The 19,323-nt window shown below is 33.7% G+C and overlaps 1 protein-coding gene across 1 annotated transcript in view; it reads right to left on the bottom strand.

Annotated features, from left to right (window-relative positions):
- Positions 1-19,323, bottom strand: part of LOC113497134 (ATP-binding cassette sub-family G member 1) — a 23,009-nt gene extending 3,686 nt beyond the window's left edge. The window contains exons 1-6 of the mRNA XM_026876525.1: positions 18,993-19,323; positions 4,929-5,099; positions 3,045-3,181; positions 2,260-2,405; positions 1,343-1,581; positions 240-490 (exon numbers count right to left, since the gene is read on the bottom strand). Of these exons, the coding sequence (XP_026732326.1) occupies positions 240-490; positions 1,343-1,581; positions 2,260-2,405; positions 3,045-3,181; positions 4,929-5,099; positions 18,993-19,209 (1,161 nt within the window). The 5' untranslated portion in view covers positions 19,210-19,323. The remainder of the gene's footprint in view (positions 1-239; positions 491-1,342; positions 1,582-2,259; positions 2,406-3,044; positions 3,182-4,928; positions 5,100-18,992) is intronic.

Here is a 19,323-nt window from a genome sequence, read left to right as displayed (position 1 = left end):
GTGTCGTGCACTATAATGATCAGATGCAGCCCGTTTTGCTTCGACATAGTTGTATTAAGAAGTAGAAAAGGCTAGGAGATAATAAATGCGTATTGATTTAGAAGATATTTTATAAAATCAAAAATCGAAAGCAAAATTGTCTGTCAGAAAAGACTATGAGCTATTTGCATTTAATGTTTCGATCTGCTTATATTCAATACCTCAAATACTTATTTAGGATAAATTTGCCATCAACTTACTGCATCTCTCTTGGCCTTCATGAATCCTCGTTTGATGAGCACATTGAGTTGGTTAGACTGGCTGGTCTCCTCATCCCCTCCCGTTGGCTCCGTGTCTCGCAGCACACTCAGCGGGACCAGCTTACGGAGACCCTCCATCGATGGGATACTCTCGAAGTCATCGAACCAGTCCAGAGCTCTACCGTTTTCGGACTTGTTGCTCATTATATTGATCTTGTCTTGTCCGTATTCACCGCAAGATAACTCGATTACTGTAATAGTGATTTTCCGTTACAATTTTATTATTCCGTCGCATAAATATAGGTGTGTAAAGTAGTTTTTTCCCAGACCACAGTCTAAGCAAGTTTCACGAAAAAGTGTAATTCGTCAAAACTTTTACTAGGATACTAGCTGACCATGAAAAAATCTAAACTAAGTACTTTTTTGAAATTTCAGGCAAAATTTTCATGAGAATTGGTCAAAATGTTTCGGACATCATTTTCTTTATATTGAGGTTCGAGCAAATTGCTCTACATAAACTTTCGAACCTCAAGTGTCAGTTTCTCATATTGTTTGCTTTTACATTGGTAGAGCATCAAATAATATGTTCTTCTGTTATAGGTAGCCAGCAACAGATAGTTAATTGATTATTTATTACACTACGTAGTTTACTCAGCCTGAGTTGAATAACAATAAATTTGTCGATAATTAAATAATTATGTACACATTTAATGTTTATCAAGACAAGTTAAATAAATCACTGTGCTGTGTAAACACATTGAAGAATACTAACCGCTTGTGATTTCCAATCAATTTAATTAATGACAATACGTTAATTTCTTATTTGTAGATACCCAGTATCAACAATATGTGACGCAGTAGTCGAAAGTATATAACATTGTGGACTTATGAAGTCTATCGAAATATCGTTTCATTACATAAAATTCAAATTGTAGAGTTGCTTGTTTTTGTTTTATTGTGATTTTTTGGAAGTTTTCTACGAATATAAATAGTTTGCCTTTTTATACTCCTGAAGTCCTGAGTTTATATGATGCCCAAACTGTACTCCTTACGGCACTCTTCTAAAACATGTATTCTTAGTTCATCAGTTCTACTCCACTTACTATAATCAGCAGGGTTGTGGTATATCGGACAGGGTATCCCCGCCTGCTCTAGATATGGCACCAGGTTCTTAGTAGTCCCCTGGTACATGCACCTTCCAGCTGCTAGCACATACACGTGGTCGAACAAAGCGAACAGGGAGGCTGAAGGCTGGTGGACTGTGCAGACGATGGTCCTGCCTTGGTGAGCGAGACTTCGGCAAAGTTGGACCACTTGTGTGCAGGATGAACTGTCTAGACCACTGGAAGATAGAATTAATTTATTAGTATAATGGAAAAACACTAGTATCTCTTGGATGTCATAGTTGTGTGAGCAAGATGGCGCACTACACTTTGTAGAGCTGCATCTCTTTTCTTCGATACAAACAGTACGAGTATTGCTTTACTCTGTGGATATATGTCCATAGGTCCAGGAATTGCCGTCATTGGAATTTGGAATGCATTGTAAGAACGAGTTTGAAAGTGAAGGCGTTTTAATGTTTGGTGTTTAAAAACGCCATTAATATAAATAATCGGAAATCGATAAAAACCCTTTATGTTCTAAGTACCCATGAAGCAAATACAATTGGCGTGTAAATACATTTTGTAATCGATGTTTCGTAATAGAAATATATCAATTGTTTTTGTAGGTCAGTGCGATTGTTGGTTAAACAATACTTAGAAATGATTGCTGCACTATTATTTTCAAAGAAAAGAAAAATGGGTCCCCACTTCCTCATTTTGTAGTTAATAGTTGTCATGAGTGAACCATAAATTATGTTATTAATTCCCAAAAACCGTTAAAACCGGTTTCAAAATGTCATTGCAATAGAAAATAACTCTACAACGCGACATTGGCGCACGAAAACTCACTCGTATCGAATGTTTACAATAGTACCCTCAAAAGATTTGATGTTTGTATGATTAAGTAGATGACTTACGTGGTAGGTTCATCAAGGAACATGACAAGCGGGTTGTTGATGAGCTCCAGAGCGATGGACAACCGCTTGCGTTGCCCTCCTGATAACTGAGCCCCGCGGGTGTTCATGTGCTCGTAAAGACCCAGGTTTGTGAGGATGTCTTCGATCTAAAAAATAAAAATCATAACATAATATAGGTAAATTACTTTATTATTATAGTCCGTCCAACTTAGGCCTTTATTTAACAACGGAAGAAGTTATTCATGTGACCCCATTTCTACCGACGTCATTTTAATATTAGCTAATTCGCTAAAAGAGAAAACTGCAAAACCGTTCGTTTGACAAATAATAAATAAGTATTAAATTGCAATTCGTAATCAAAATAAGTGATGCACCAACAAATTGCTGAACTACAAGAAACCGTTTGAAATTTTGCAAGATTTTAGAAAAGCTGAGTTTAATCTAAATTGCGAGTTTCACTTTATAACGGAAATGAAAGGACAAGTTATTCCAGACAAAGCTTATTTGAATTAAAATAGGCTACTTGACAAAAAACTGTCTAGTCCTGTCATAACTGTTTAAGGGGCTACGGTGATATAAAATCTCGTGTGTTATCACTTATCACTAGTACGCTTTTCACTAGTCCTCACTGCCATACTACGCATCACCTTAAGTGCTTTTAACAATCCTATTTTATTGATGTGATAAAACGACCGCTACCTATTTTTTAGTTTTAGGAAACCTGTCTGACGGACTACTAAGATATTTTAGTCAAATACCTATTTTGTTATGTTTGTTATACTTACAACTTCTCCCTTCTCGTACTTGTCGAGCTTGGTGGGCAGCTTGAGGTCGGCGGCCAGCGCCATGTTCTCTCCCACCGTCAGCAGGCCTTGCAGCCTGTCGTCCTGCTGGATGTAGCAGGACATTCTCTTGAACCTCTCTGTAATTCAAATAAAGTCTTTTATATAAAGAGATCATCAGACTAAAAATAATGAATATTCAGATGTCTGCATAAGTTTACTCGCGAAAATAGGTACAGTGCTAATCCAGTAAGTTTTAAGGTGAAAATTAAAATCAAAATTGTTTATTTCACTTAGCCTGTTTTCCAAGTAATACGTAACAGTAACTCTGAGTGCACGGCTCTTTGTGGTTTCATACAAGGCGTTGTTTCTCCAGTCACTTTAAAATGATCTATTTTTGACAGATTTAAAGGAAAGTTGTCGAGTTTAATACAATGAAAACATTCCCATCGTTTGATCAATGAACTGCGTTTGAAAGTGCTGCGTTAAGTGTTTCTGTAAAGACATTTATCGTCCATTTTAATCAGCATAGCTGGAATATAGAATAGTATAATTTTTCATGCTATGCAATATAAAAAACAGTGTTTAATATGTCCAAGCTAAGTTTTGACGGTCGCATAATAATAACACTAATGGATTTTCTAAGGTTCAAATCATGAAGAAAAAAATCCTGTTTCGTAGAAAATATTTCGTGTCCAGTCAAATTGACAGGTTAAAAAATATTGTGAACTGGGTGAAGCCAGTCTTGATAGTTTATAAAAACCGATGGCCTTGAAACTATATAGAAACTAGAAACTTGAAGTGATCAAAGACATATCTATCAGAATGATTGAATACATCTTTCATTTATCGATAAGTTATCATGTAGCAACTATAATTGGTATCGATACGGTCATTCGATTGGAAATCATGTTACGACGGGTGACACGTAACCTGATCAAGTGAATCGAATTGCACTTGGAGACCGGACCCGAGAATTCTTAGGTCATGGTTAGTGGATAAGGCAGGTTTGGTACTCAAACCAGTGTACGACGACATTGCACTCATGCATCGCGCGGTCGAACAAGCAATGTCTCACGTACACCGTGAATGTGGAAACCTTTTGGTCAATAACCTAAATTTCAAGTTCTTCGAAATAAATTTTGGTTTTTATTTTAATAATTAATATTCGTTCTTAATCAAGCAAAATACGGAAAAAATTGTCTTTTTCTCTTTACGTATTTTTTGATACTGTGTTGGCGTTCGAGCGTATATAATAATCGAGTCTATGATTCCATGATTTTCTTAGTTTTTGTTTTCAAGTTAGTACACTTAAAAAATACGTCGTTCATGTTAATTACCGCACCTCTAAGGTTTCCACCATTCTCAGTTCTATATTTACCCAGAATGCAGCACGTGAGCGCATAATTTATCACGTCTGTATCATGAATGCAATTCTAGGCTAGCAAGTTTATCTAACGCCTAGAATCCGGGTCCTTGGTTCATAGCTAATTATTTTCACTGATAAACAAACGCGAGTGTGCAATCTAATCATTTATTGATGCCATTCGAGTTATTCATAGAGACATTTGTTAGCAACATGACTCCGGTTATTATATCAAAGTATTATATGTGACTACTTTTATTCATAGCTTGTCATATACGAGATTAGCGGAAACCATACGAATATATCTTGACAAAAATGAAAAATATTAAAATAACGCATCTTTGCCAAATCCAGCTTTTGGTAAATTAAAGGTTTAACTGATTTAAGGGAAAATATGTAAAATTCAATAGGTGCAAATTCAAGAGATTGCTTACTTGTATTATACGTGAGCATACTCACGTGCCCGAATCAAAATGAAGATTAAAAAGTTTCTTACGAAATAGATTTTGAATGCTACTTACTCATGATTCGTCCTCTTCCGTTGATGAACACGGCTCCACCAACGCCAGTGATACGGTACCCCGATAGGACATCGAGGAGGGTGGACTTGCCGGCACCACTAGGTCCCATGATGGCCACCAGCTGCCGCGGCCGGAGTCGTCCGTGTACGCCATGTAGAATCTGTTTGCTGCCTGTAACAATGGAATAGATACATACAAAATTAGTACAAGCTATCTTGCTATTGGGAATTAAGTTTCTACAGATCTGGCTCAATAATTAGACACAAAGTTATAGTTGGAAAGTCATTTTTAGTTTTAAAGTATCTGCGTTGTGGGTTTACTATTCAGAAGGCAAAATAGGCAGTGATATCTGTCCATTAACTTCATCCTTAAATTTTATGGAAACTAAACCAAAACCTAAAAAGAGACGGCTTGTTGTATAAAAAAGGCAACTATCATTCGTAGTAATTATTCAGTGTGATAAGCATCTTATCGGGCCACACTTCTTCAAAGCTTAATTCCCATAATTCGTGCAAGCTATTGACCTAGCCACCTCTGTTGGTGGCTGGTGGCACAACAGCACCTATTTACTTGTTAGTGTGACCTATATGGTCGTTGCTGAGTTTCCGCGGTCCGGCGCGACCCCGATAACCCCTGTTGACGTCAGAGATTAAGTCCAGAGCGTTCGGATGCACTTGAGAGGCTGACCAAGCGTTGTGAGATTAATTAGCAGTTAGTAACATCCTGTCGTTATAACTTCAAGGTTGCCTGCTATCTTTTAAAATAATTAATCAAAGGTTTGTACCTTGAAGTAAACCTATCGTATATACGTTCAATTTTGGGCTGAATAGATACCAATTTATCGGTAACACTTTCGTCAGTTGCGATATAAGTGACCGAGTTTTTATAAGTCTTTCGTTGTGATTAGTGTCGAGTTAAACGTGCATAATTTATTTGATTTAATATGACTTTATCGCGAGTTTCTTAGTCGTTATATAAACATTAAAGATAGTAGGTATAAAGTACAAATAAGTGATTGAATATTCAATTGTTACAGAAATATCTTTGACCCGTATAACGTGAATACGATATTATTGTTATTGTATTAATATTTTATAAAGATAGAAACAGAATAATGCTCCATGATGCAAAAGTGGCGCCTTTGAAGTTATTGTTTCCATACTATGTACTAGATTCTTGTTGCCAAGTTAATCTTACATCTTTACTCCACCTTAAAGATTATGAATAAATTCACTAATTTAATCTTATCAACTCGTCCTGCTATTGTGAAGTTGCACAAATATATAATTACCGTATATTACGGCAATTAGCGCATTCCTTTGAGATATCGGCGAAATCGAAAACTTGAAATAAAAACAACCTTTCAATCCTTGTTTCTGTGGATTTCACAAACATTTAAGTCACTTGCAAAAAGACACCCATATGCATCACAAGATCACGTACAAGAATAAATACCCACTTATCAAGAGTACGAAACCTCACGCAAGTGTCATTTTCTTAGTTACCAGATATTTCTTTTAATTTATTTTGTTCAAACATGTATTCAAGCAAAACAGTCACCGTTGTGGAGGCAGGACAGAGCAAACACACGCCGTGTTTGCTCTCTTGAGAGCGATGTCTTTCTTGCACAACAGTAACAATCTTATATTAAGAGATGACGGAAGGCAATAGAATTCTAAGAATTGTGCTAGTATATCTAGGTATTAGTTTCGCAATAAGCTAGTTTATTATCCCATCTTACAAGTATGTTTGGACTTTGTAGGTAATGTATTAAATTATTACTAACAAATTACAGTTATCAATTGCGCATTTGATAATTAGTAGGTATAGCTATAGATATATAGGTATACTCATTGCCGAAAAATAAGCTTTCAAACGGTCGATAACATTGTTTATAATTGAAATGCTGTGACTACTTTACTGTTTTGGTTTCATTACTTACAAACAAGAACTCGACCAACATTACTATAAAGATAAGTTTTTTGCAGACCAAATTAATTTTATTCAGCTTATAATTTGATAACCGATAATTAATGATGTACGAAGATAGATTTTCGTTTTTGTTTTGTTTAATTAACGGATTGACGCAACAGCTTGTGGACTTTAATCCTTGTTTTATTAGACCTCGCTGTTGACATTAATATTTATTTATGTCCGCAGTATTTATATCTTAACATCAACAAAACACAATACGCACATATTATAATCATAATTTTAAATAGTCATTCTAATGAGGACTAACGAAAGACGTGTCTTCATGAACTAATTTATATACTTTGTGTAATATTGTCTCGGGGTGGACTTGTTCACTCTTCTTGAATACAGAATAATTATACTTAGGTGTTATTACAGTTACTTACTTCAAGCTGAGACAAAAAGTCTAATGTTATTGCATGTGATATTTCTTCACGTAAAATGTAATTATCAATTTTACACTTTTGAAATCTCATGAACGTAAACCGGTAAAACCAACATATAATTCTACTTGCAATACGTGTGAGACAAAGAGTGTGACAGTTTCTATATATAATAATGTAGATTACGTACATATTATATGTGTGTATACTTCGTTGACAGACAGACGGCGGTCTCTCGACACTGAATGCGAGGATGTTAAACACCTTTGTTGAATGTTATTGTCCCACGTGCTAACAGCTGATTCATGGAAACGACTACATAACACAGCTTTCTGACTAACTGTCAAGACTTCTTAAAACAAATGACTGTGCAATGTTTATATTGTGAATCGCTGTATTGTTAAAAAGAAAAAAAAAGCAAAATTAATATGCTAAAGTAAAACTTGACTAACCTTGATAGCAAACACCCGTTGACTAATTATTTTAATTTAATTTAAATTTTAATTTAAAACTTGGTATAACGACAAAAATTCATAAATTTAAAGAAAAAAAACAATTCATTCATAAGTTTGAATTAACAATGCTTAACGGTTAAAACCATGCAGAGCTAAAAATACTTATATCTCTGCGAAACGAATTACAATATTCACAACAAATGAAAAGTATCTTTACTTGCCAATATCATATTAATTTGGTTATACAAACATACTTATGCCTCATACCGATACAGTGTAAACATTTCAAAAACGGTTGTGCTCACACAACGTAAGTGGTCTCCATTCGTTTAAGCGGTCCATTTTATAGGCGATAAAACGAACGATTCTTTACACAAACAAATAAAATGATCTTAGGATTCTTGAAGAAAATTACCTCTTAGCCTGCTTTTCGAGGGACGTTTAGTATTGGGACTTGAGAGTGTTTTTGCATTCTGAAGCAAGCTTTGTACTTAAATAGAGATAGAGATATATGCAAACAAATAAACAAGACAATAGTAATTGTCGTACGTGAATTTCAGAGTATCAATCTGAAAAACAATGAGATTGATATTATCTTAAAAACAAAAAACAGACGACATTCTTTTTAACACTTTTTGCTGGTAAACAATAACAAAGGCGTATGTATAGCGTCAACAAAGGCGTTAAATTCGCGCCCATTGTTACGTCACGAGTCATTCTGGTGTTTGATACAACGACCCATATTCGCAGGTATCAGCTGTGATGACGTCACGAGGTTGGTGACACCGAGCAGATAATGTTTGCGCAGCTACTTGTGTTTGCAGTAAAACGTGGCCTTCTCTTTATTGTTTATCGTAAAGACTTGATAAAGTTCTCTTGAGTTCTTATATTTCTTCAATAGTAAGTAATTCCTCGACGATAGAGAGATTAAATGTTTACTTTTTCAATTGACTTTATACAATGTGTTAATCTCTTTTGTTCGTTATTTACGTTATATGGATAAGAAGGGAACATTTCTAATAGTATTTCTCTGATCCGAAATAACTGTTAAATATTTTAATTCGTTTAGTGATGTGCGTCATATTATCTAAATTATATTACAGTCGGATAACATACTAATATACTATTTTTACAGGGAAATTACATTAAATTAGACTATCATTTTGGTTTTCGATTAGATATTTGTAAGATTAATATTTATTGACGTGACTAACATTCACATTTCTCAATACTACTCATAGCCGTTGACGTAAGCAAACACTGAAATGCTGAAAAAGCGTGAGAAACATAGAAAGGATACCCAATTGTGGCAACAATGAAACTATTTTTGTTTCTACATTAATAAATGCGAATCGGTTACTGACTGCAGAGAAAATTAAGAGAAAATTAAACCATGCCAATATATAAATAATATCTAATATTTGCTTACGTAAGTAGTTTCGACTAGATTTTACTCAGATATTGTTTCAAAACTATTTTAGTAAATATAATAAACATTCCAATACGCATTTAATCTGTTTGCGACACCTTTCAAAGCCATATCATTAAGGAACACGCTACCGATCAAAATTTATTGATTTCAAAACGCGGATTAAAATAAATGTAATTTACAACCAGATAGGCCGATTTTAAGTCAGCCTTATGTAGGCTAGATAACAATATATTTGTCACTTTGTTGACACTATGGTAACGTACAATAGTGACAATAGTTTGATAATAATGTGTGTCAAACATTGCGACACGAGGGACAACGCCTGAATCAGGATTCAGAAATGATAATAATTACCACATTAATGCGATGTGGAAATAATTGTACAGCAATAAATGTGTAGATCGAAAAATGAATGAAATCTGATATTAAGAACTATTTAACAGTATAAATCAATTAGATTTACAGTTAAAGTGTAGTAGCAAGTCTTGTGATTGTTTCATGACATCCTAAACCTCAATTTTATTAATGAGCATGATTTTTAACTGGTATCTCTAATGTTGTGCCGAGAACTCTTCTAAGAAACAGGCTTACTCCTAAAATAGTTTAAGTCTGTTTTTTGATTCGGTCCTGAAATGAAACTTTCGAACCAAACCTCGACCGAGTAGCGATCTTGTGTTAGGAGCCTCGTTAACTCTCATCATCCGTAGTTCTAACCGTAAGCCACTGCATGAATTGGAGCCATGATCGGCTTCTATAACAACAACTCGATATTAATACGATTGAAACAGAAATTAATTCAAGTAATTCCGGGAGTAATCCTACTCTCATAGTCAACTTCTTTCGCTTCGGCTTTCATTCTTTCGGTATAATATCACGCCTAAATATAGTATGCACTTAGTACGAGACAACACGGATGCCCAATTTAATTTTTAAATTATACCTTTTTTAGAGACCATTCCACAATGATTAGAGGTTGAATGTTACCAAATGATTGAATACGTATATGTAACTTATTATGGTTCGTTACATACCAACAACATGACGCTTGTATACAACCTTGGTTCTTGTAATCTATCGTTACTGGCAAATTAAAATTAACCACAGTTCTAAGGTTATCTACTTGCTCGTCAATTTCCTATAAGCCAGCAACATTTAAAATAACATGAATAAATTATATTAGTACACGAGTTTTTGTATACTTTTTTTATATATATTGCTTATGTCAACTAAGTTATATTTCTCTGTTTATTAATAATGGACTGATCTAAGTTTAATTTAGAATTTTCGTCATTCTGTCTCTAATACAAAACATTGAAAGTGTCAGCAATTAGCATATCGATAAGGTTAGAATAATCTATCTTAGGCAACCTTTAAGGGCAAGGTCGGACGTGATGAAATCATACGTGTTGAGTCCAAATTCTATGATAACCGCGAGTGTGGAGTCCAGAGCGGATGAAAACACGGACGTGTGGTCATAGGCCTGTGAAGATACCCCAGCTATTGTATTTGCGAAACAACTCTGGATAATCGAATGTACGACCACATCCTGTTTTGTGCAGATTATATGGACGATGTGATGAAACAATTATAATAGAAATAGTTTATTCATAGTTGTTGCTCATATCTATTATAGAACTGATAACTAAACTAAAAAATGAACAAATAATATTTAAATGGCATTTTAATTTCAATTGAAGTTAAGATGTTACTATGAACAGCTAGTCCATAATTACTAACACACTTTCCGTGCCTAAGTAGAGCTGATACTAAACTTCTTAGTCAATTATAAACTAGTTTAGTACCTCAATAAATTAGTACTTACAGTTCAAGTATCAAGTCAGTAGTAACACTTTCTTAATTATTAGTAGAAACTTGACATTTAAGATTTAAACATATGCAAATAAATGTTAATAAAAACAAACATTTGGTTACATGCTATTTCCAACATATTAGCCGTATGGTTGCAGTATTAAATGTCGACCACAAGGTTGATCCTAAGAAGGTTGTTTGTACAACTTAACTAATATACTCACCTTTACTTAAATATAGGCAGAGTGCCACCTAAGTTTAAACAAACCTTATGAAATGTGTTTGGATATTGGTAGTAATTGAACACGAAGAGTCTTTATTTGTTCTAAGGGCATGTTAACGAGCTTGCTGTGACCTACGACGAGAACTACTTAACTACGAGTGTGTTATTTAAACACAGACGACTAATAAAAATATAGTATAGCGCTGCAAAATGAATAATATTTGCAATTATTATATGCACAGAATACAATTAATAAAAAAATCAAACCTCAGACAGGACTCAAATATGCGGCTTTACGCAGCACTGAGCTCATTGATGTAGCGACTCTATATCAAGTATCTAAATAATGTCTATGTATGCTTGGGATTTAAACTTATTTCATACAAAAGTTTATTAAAATCATTTCAGCTATGTATTCTTTACACACAGACAGTGAGCATCATTCAGCATGATTGTATTTAAATAATAAATCTTCGCTTCCAATAAAATGTACTGTCGCTCATGATAAATGGTTACTTAATTAATTAATTACACATTTTAAAATAATTGAACATAAGATTATTAAAATTGAAGGTCAAGCGCGATAAGAAATACATTCCAATACTGCACTACCAACGTAAACATGATACTTAGCTCAAAATGATAGTTTACAAACCGGAAGGCAATCAGGTTCTATTATAAATTGCCCATCAGCAAAAAATATTCTTTCCTGCTTATATTAATAGTTGCATTTGGAGAAATAATAATATGTATTTATAAAGCAGGAAGATAATTTAGAGTTTTAGAAACTGCATATTATTTTATTAACGTAAATAATATATATGGCTTCCCTTGTTTCTTCACAATTATTATAATGAGAAAATATTTAAAAATAGAACATTAAAATTTATTTGACAAAGTTTTTTATGAAATTAAATGGCACAAGTATAAAATTTACCTAGTTTTTTATGTTTATGCTTTTTATCTAGGCTATTGTGTTCCAGTTCCCACACAGCAAAGACTAAGTTTTTCCCCAAAGGGAGCGTTAATGTCGTTTAGAAACATTTATTAATTTAACTAACATTATACGTATCAATAACAAACTCATATTGTTTTGTTTATATATTATTGTTATAATATTAATATGGAGCTTAATCAAGGTCGTCGGACTTTGACCGGGTTTTTACTGGCACAGTGGCAGAAATACCGCAGTCGTTAAGCGAAACTGGTTCGTTCTTGGAAAATGACTGGCTATGCAGCACGCAACTGAGCCTTTTGAAAGATGCTGTATGCAAATTGGGTTATTAAGTCGAAACTAATTTAACCACTCATATATAAAATATTACTTTATTCATCGTTGTTTTATTATTTATGGTAGCATAAATATTAGTCAGCAATAAAACCAAAAAGTCTTTTATTTTTTATCTCACACGTGAGTGAGAATATTAAGAAATAACGATATACCTAGTCTGCTGTGGATTAAATATTTTGTTTTATTTTATTACCTTTAATTTATGTTTTAAAACGTAAAGGTATTATCACAAACAATTTAAAGACCGATAACCAGTTAAAAGCATCGGATTTGACGTCATTTAATAAAAACCAGTCACGTCTTATTGTACGTGTAAAAACTATCGTAATACGTACTATTACGTACTACACGGACTTTGCTCTTATCACTATTATAACGCCTACCACTTGACAGATCCTTGACTTACGGGATTAATTATCATCACTTGGTTGTACGTCTTCATTTCATGCGAATCGCTAAGTATCATGTAACGGTATTACAAGTATTTACAAGACAATACTCTTCTTTGTATCAGAGACGGATTAAGTAAGTACATCCGTTCGTGATCTCAATTTCTTTGTAAACAGTTTAGTCATAAAATGAATTAGCACATTATATACTTACGATGAAGATCGAAACAGTCTAATATTTGTAATGTTTAGAATTGTTCGGGTCATATGAAAAGTTGTTTTTTTTTGTTTGAACTTGAGGTAGGATTTAAGGACCCAAACTCATGGTGTATTTATTCGTCCTTTATACTAAAATAAACCTTCATTTATAGACAATGTAATAAAGAAAGACACCATCACCATATTATGTGTTTAAAAGACAACAGATTTCAAATCGGAACAATATCCTGCTACAAATACGTAATAAGGAAATATTTTGAGGTTTCGCAGTGTCAACCAATTGGACAAAGCGCAAAGGTCAAATACATAACAGTTAACATAACATGACGTGAATACAAACTAATAAACGGATGTAAGCAAATTAATCTACTTCCTAGACGAATCACAATAAACAGTATTTATGGACTGGAAAAGCTAGTTAAGATAACGCAGTGGAAATTTATTGTTGACCTTGTTAACCTATGGGGGTCAATCGATGAAATGTGACTAGTTTCCTGGCGCTTACTCTCGTATCACTGGTGCACTGCAGTGAAGAATGTAGAATGAATAGTGAAAAATATAACATTAAAAGCGTGTTTTTAGATGATTAATGGAAGTCACACTTCACAAATTTATGGACTATGTTTCATCTCATTTGATTTTATTATTTTATTAGCTTAGGTGTTACTTTAATATTATCAGACCTTTGCTAGGATTTAGACTTTTAGGTCAAATCCTATGCCTTATATTTATTTGCATTCAAATGGATTCGCCAATTTATTACCAACTTTTTAATTTGTTTACATAAAATTGTAATTGCTAAGATAATGTCGCGGTATCGACAAACGTTTGCCTCTAGTTTATCGTACAAACAGTTCTAAGTTCAATAACAACAACTCACACATAATTAGTTTATTTGCTAAACGTTGTCACTATTATTATTCTTGTAATGTGAATATTTAATTCCTGGGAGCGACCGAAGAATGTGGCTCAAGCATATTCTTTTAACGGTCTAAATTCGAATCGTCTAGATAATAATAATTAGAAAGAATTTATTTTATGAGTTATAATTTTTTATTTTATGTACTACAATTAATTCGTATGATGAGCAATATAGCGAACAACCAAAGATTTCTTTCGGAAGCCGCGATTGCAATGCCTTTTCCGCAGGCACAACTCTTTTGTTTAAATTATTTCCTTATTATAATGATAAAAGGTATCGAATATTTTCTAACCGAATTGTTAGCATCCTATCAGTAGGGCAATTGCCACAGTCAGACAATTCATGTTTGCTTTAAACTGAATAACTGGAAACGTTGATCACAAATCTATTAGTCTAAAGCTTCGAAAATACAAGTTCCCTTTCCTCCCAACCATTACTTGTTAGGGTCCGTTGTCCCACATGACCAGTTAACACCAAATTGTCGACATCCTTCAGGCTTGAAGGGGGCAACATAAAAACTGGACAAGCCAATTGAGTTGAACGAACTGCCCGATGCATCGTACAAACAATACTTGTTCGATTGTCGACGATCTGGTAAGTATCGTTATCTGGTATTCGGCATATCTGATAAGTGGATTTTTATCACATGTCCGGGAATTATAGAGGTCATGCAGATAGTGAAATTTCGCAATCTAATGGATATTAACAAATTAGTGAAGTAATAACATGTGCTACGCATGTAGAGCTTTGTAAACAATTGAATGTATGAAGAGATTGGATATTAATTAATGTATGATTTAATATTTACTATAAGATTACATCGTATAATACTTTATTCCAAAATCTTCAAAATCTTTAGTTACGCGGACTGAACAAGAACAGGAATTACAAAAGATAGAGTTCTGGTATAGCAATGCCCAGCAGCGGGACCTGACACAGGCCAATAACAAATTTAATTATACTTGTTGCTAATGTTAGAAAGAAAAAGAAAGTAGTACTCTTGTACTACTAGTCGTAACACGCTGCACTAGTATTATAATCGTATTAATTAAGTACTGACTCTTCTTTAAGTCGTGAAACCGAAACTAACCTTGGCATTCTAATCATTTTACTGAGAAAACGACAACACGTTAGTCTTACTCATAGTCGAGAAAAATATTAAAATAATATGACCTTCATCCGATTATGTGTTAATACAAGCATCGATGCGACGATAAGTGACGATAATTTTGCAAATCCACGGATTAGATTAAGGTGATTAAACATTTATTTGAAAAGTGTTACAAATTAGTTTAAATTGCACGTGAAACATGAGTAAGTGTTCTAGTTTCACCAATCTGTCATACAGGACTAAATAGTAGTATTTTTATTACAGAGTGCACGAATAACCTAGCAGTATGGGGCACCACGTCAAACCCAATGTGACATCCGGACCTCGCGTAGATCAAGCTCGAATGGTTGTTCTGAGTCTGGGTGACTTCAGTGACTTGTACATGTCACGTTTGTGAAACCCCGCGACAAAAGGATTTAATTTAGTACGGGAAGCGTTTAAAACAAATGATAGTTATCACCAGATTTCAGTTTAAGAATAAACTTTTTAATTATATCTAAGAAAATACAATGTTGTTACATTGTTGCTTTATTAATAGTGACAGCTATTTTAGAAATAAATATTACGGAGATACAATTTTAGTGTAAAGAACTATTATTGAGCACCTGTATCAAAATTTCTTAAATAATTATGTCTATTAATTGAAGATGGTAATTATAACGATAAATTTATTAAAACTATTTACGTAAGAGTATATTTTTTATACTTAAGACACGTTAAATCGTCTCCATAGAAACAGTAATATAATTTGAATAATTATAGTTGTATCTAAGTTGTTTGGTAGCCGAGGTTTGTAAATATATTATTTACAATATTACTATAGTTTATATACTTGTACTATGTTTTTCGTTAGGTTAAAGGTCGAATCTTGACGTAAATAGGAGACTATTTTAATATAGGAAAGGGACATAAACAATTGTTTAACTGACGAAACAATGTGTACTATTTAGTATTAATGTGTGACCAGATCCAGATAATATTTAACTAATATACATATAGCCATGTTTGAATAACATGTACCATCTGCATTGCATCTTAATTACAATCATTTATTCTGACTACATAAAGATCGGAGTGCCTGTTCTGTGCAATAGATATACTCTTAAATATTTATTACATTATTTTCAAACATAAGTAAGTATTTACTATGCCAGCACTTATACAACTTGTATGCAAATGTACCGTTAAAGTCAAGATCACCGTGCCAGTTTTGTATTAATTCAACAGTTTTTCTTCCCTCTTGTTAGTCATCTTATACAAAGAAGATCGTGACCCGCTATTGTGTTTACAAAAACACAAAGCATTGTTTTAACATTTTTTTAATACAATGGTAGAATAATTTAGGAGCTCTACTTGTACGATTCGATTCAATCGAACTGAAAGTTAATTTTTCATTCGAAGAAGCAAAAAATTAGAAGATTTGGCCTTAAACGAAAGGACTCTATGACAAAACATAAATTTCAGTCTGCTGCTACAAAAATATTGTTTTGCTTTAGCGAAATGGTCGAGGATTCTTTGTGTAATCGGAGCGTAAAACCATTTACAGATTTACCTGTAAATGGTTTGATACACATAAAACAAAAGCAAAATGTATCCCACAAGCAGATCATTCAAAACAAAAGTATCTCAAAACCTATTGCTATTTTATAAAACTTCAATCATTGACAATATGTATTAAAAAAAATGTGGGCTGTTGTGTACATCTCTCATGTTTCTGTAAGTATTTGTGTACATAAATAAATGTTAAATTAATATTAATCTTTCAAACAATGATGCGTTGTGTATATACCTCACTACATGTAATTACGTTGGGTGCCATTTGTCACCATCGTGACTAGAATCGTCTCAACAAGATTGTTTTCATCTCGTATTACTTTACATATCCTATCACATATGCGCATTAATATAACAGTCATTAGTTCACTAGAATGTTGCAACAACTGCTATCAGATATTTCTTGTTAGATATATTCGACGTGTTCTAATGCAGACGAATTAAAGTTTTTGTACATATAAACTAAAAAGTAAAAAGACAATTTATGTAGTAACTATAAAGCCGGCAAGTGTAAGTCGACTCGCAAAAGTGATAGTTTCATGCACATAGGACAAAAGAAACAAATTATCACTCGAAATTGGTCACCCATAAAAACTACTAAAACAACCGTTGCTTAATATCTATCGATCTTTATTTTAAGTGTTTGTTTTTATAGCGTTAACAGAAATATATCATATCATCAAATATCGACCGATCGTGGAGCCTCAATAAATGGATTCCGCTTTTTTGTAGAAAGGGTGTACCTGACACCTTTTAATTGCATGAATTCAGTGTATTTTTTGCTAACAGACTGTTCTTACAATACCTAATAGATTTTAAAACAGCAAATACACACGGAATCCATCAGAAACCCAATGTTAAAGTAGACTCTATCATCTCTGTTGAACTTTATAACTGTGTTAACTTTAAAGGTAAGGTAATAAAGTATACTGTTTAATTAAAACTCCCTATAGCCTTTGATAGAAGGATGCGCCAAGAATTGATAGCTATAGGTTTTGTAATAAGCAACGGCACTGAAGCATACTTTCCGGTTTGTGATAATTGCTTTACTGATTACCACATCATAAGTAATCTTCAAGGGATTAATTAAGTCTTTACAATCAATGTGCACATGTGACAAATAAGGTTATCGGAACAGTAATTACATAGAGATAATTAAAGAGGTGAAAACTGCTTAATGATTGGTTAAGTTTGCTATGTTGCTGGTTTCCGCAAATTCGAAATAGTGTAGGTATTATCAATTGACGTATACATAATATGGACAGTTAGTAAATTATAAGTGTATGTTTTATATCAAAAAGTGATTTACATTAATATTACTCATTGCCTTAGACTCTAGACTCTAGTCTTTCAATGTAGGTATAGTTAGAACATTTATCTAAGTACAAGGGTCAAAGTATAGGTCAAATTAGATGTGCAATGTATGCTCTATTAAAACGAACCTATAAATATATCTTCGGACATCTACATACAAAAAATATAATGTTAAGGTTCATGACATTGAAATAATTTGTTAATATTAAACTGATAACAATATATATTTCTTGGGGTTTTCCTGGTCAACTCAAGGTTTCCACGAATTCAACCATGCTAATTGTACGAGTATTTATTGAGGTTACCCTTCAATGAACTCAAAACAACTTTTTTATCGAATGCTTCAAGGAGTTAACGTAAGAAAGATTACGATAGAACAAGTTAAACTGTGTTTAATATAAAATGAAGGCGTTGTCAAAGTCAATGTTACGAGTGAGAGAATCCGCATCAACGTCTACTTTCCGAAACAAAGGCGTCGTTTTTCTAATCGTAAAATGTAAAGTATCTTTCTTGTCGTTTTCCAAGGTTTATGTTCAGTAATTAAGTACGATTTAGAAGGCATTGTTTACAGGAACTTGTTTTGTTATTAAATTTATTACTCTCATTAAAAACATATTCTCGTTCAACTAAGCTATTTCTGTTTATCGTAAGGCCGATGATATAATCATAACACATTCATACATAGGTATTTGTGTATCGGATAACACTATCTTAAGTTATAACAAGCTACTTAAATTTCTTTCATAATTCTCAATGCACTTTTCCTGTAGAATAAGAAGTAAAACTAGGACAGTTTAAACCTTGACTGTAATTAGATCAGCGGGTAAACAAATCGTCTTTGGTTTGCTAAGAGTTTGTTGACTTCAATCATTTATTGTCTGCTTAAGCTAGTACCAGAGTTTCGATGTTCATTACAGCAATGAAATATTTACACATCATAAATATTCCATGTTGATAATATAAGGAAGTAATAATATTGTTTATTTACCTTTAGTGATTCCCAGTTTGACTGTGCATGTGATGTTGCTGAACGCTATGTCCACTGGGTCCACTTTGGGCACCATGTGTAGTCCCTGTGCGGGCTCGACCGGCTGCGCGTCCCGGGAGGAGCCCTGGGCTGGGGACATGGTGACACTGGCCCCGGCACTCCCCGTCGTATACGCTACACTAGTTTCGTCAACTATCTGCGCCCCGGCAAGCATCATTTTGTTCGCGAACTACACTGCTCCCTCGACTCGAATTCCGCGCGTGCGCGCTACGTTGAGTCGCGCGTTCAAATGCGCGCGCGCTTCGCTCCAACACGAAGTGGACTATTGGAA

This window comes from Trichoplusia ni, chromosome 9, assembly GCF_003590095.1.
Source record: "Trichoplusia ni isolate ovarian cell line Hi5 chromosome 9, tn1, whole genome shotgun sequence".
Taxonomy (NCBI): Eukaryota; Metazoa; Arthropoda; class Insecta; order Lepidoptera; family Noctuidae; genus Trichoplusia; species Trichoplusia ni.
This window is presented reverse-complemented; position numbering and strand designations above follow the sequence as displayed.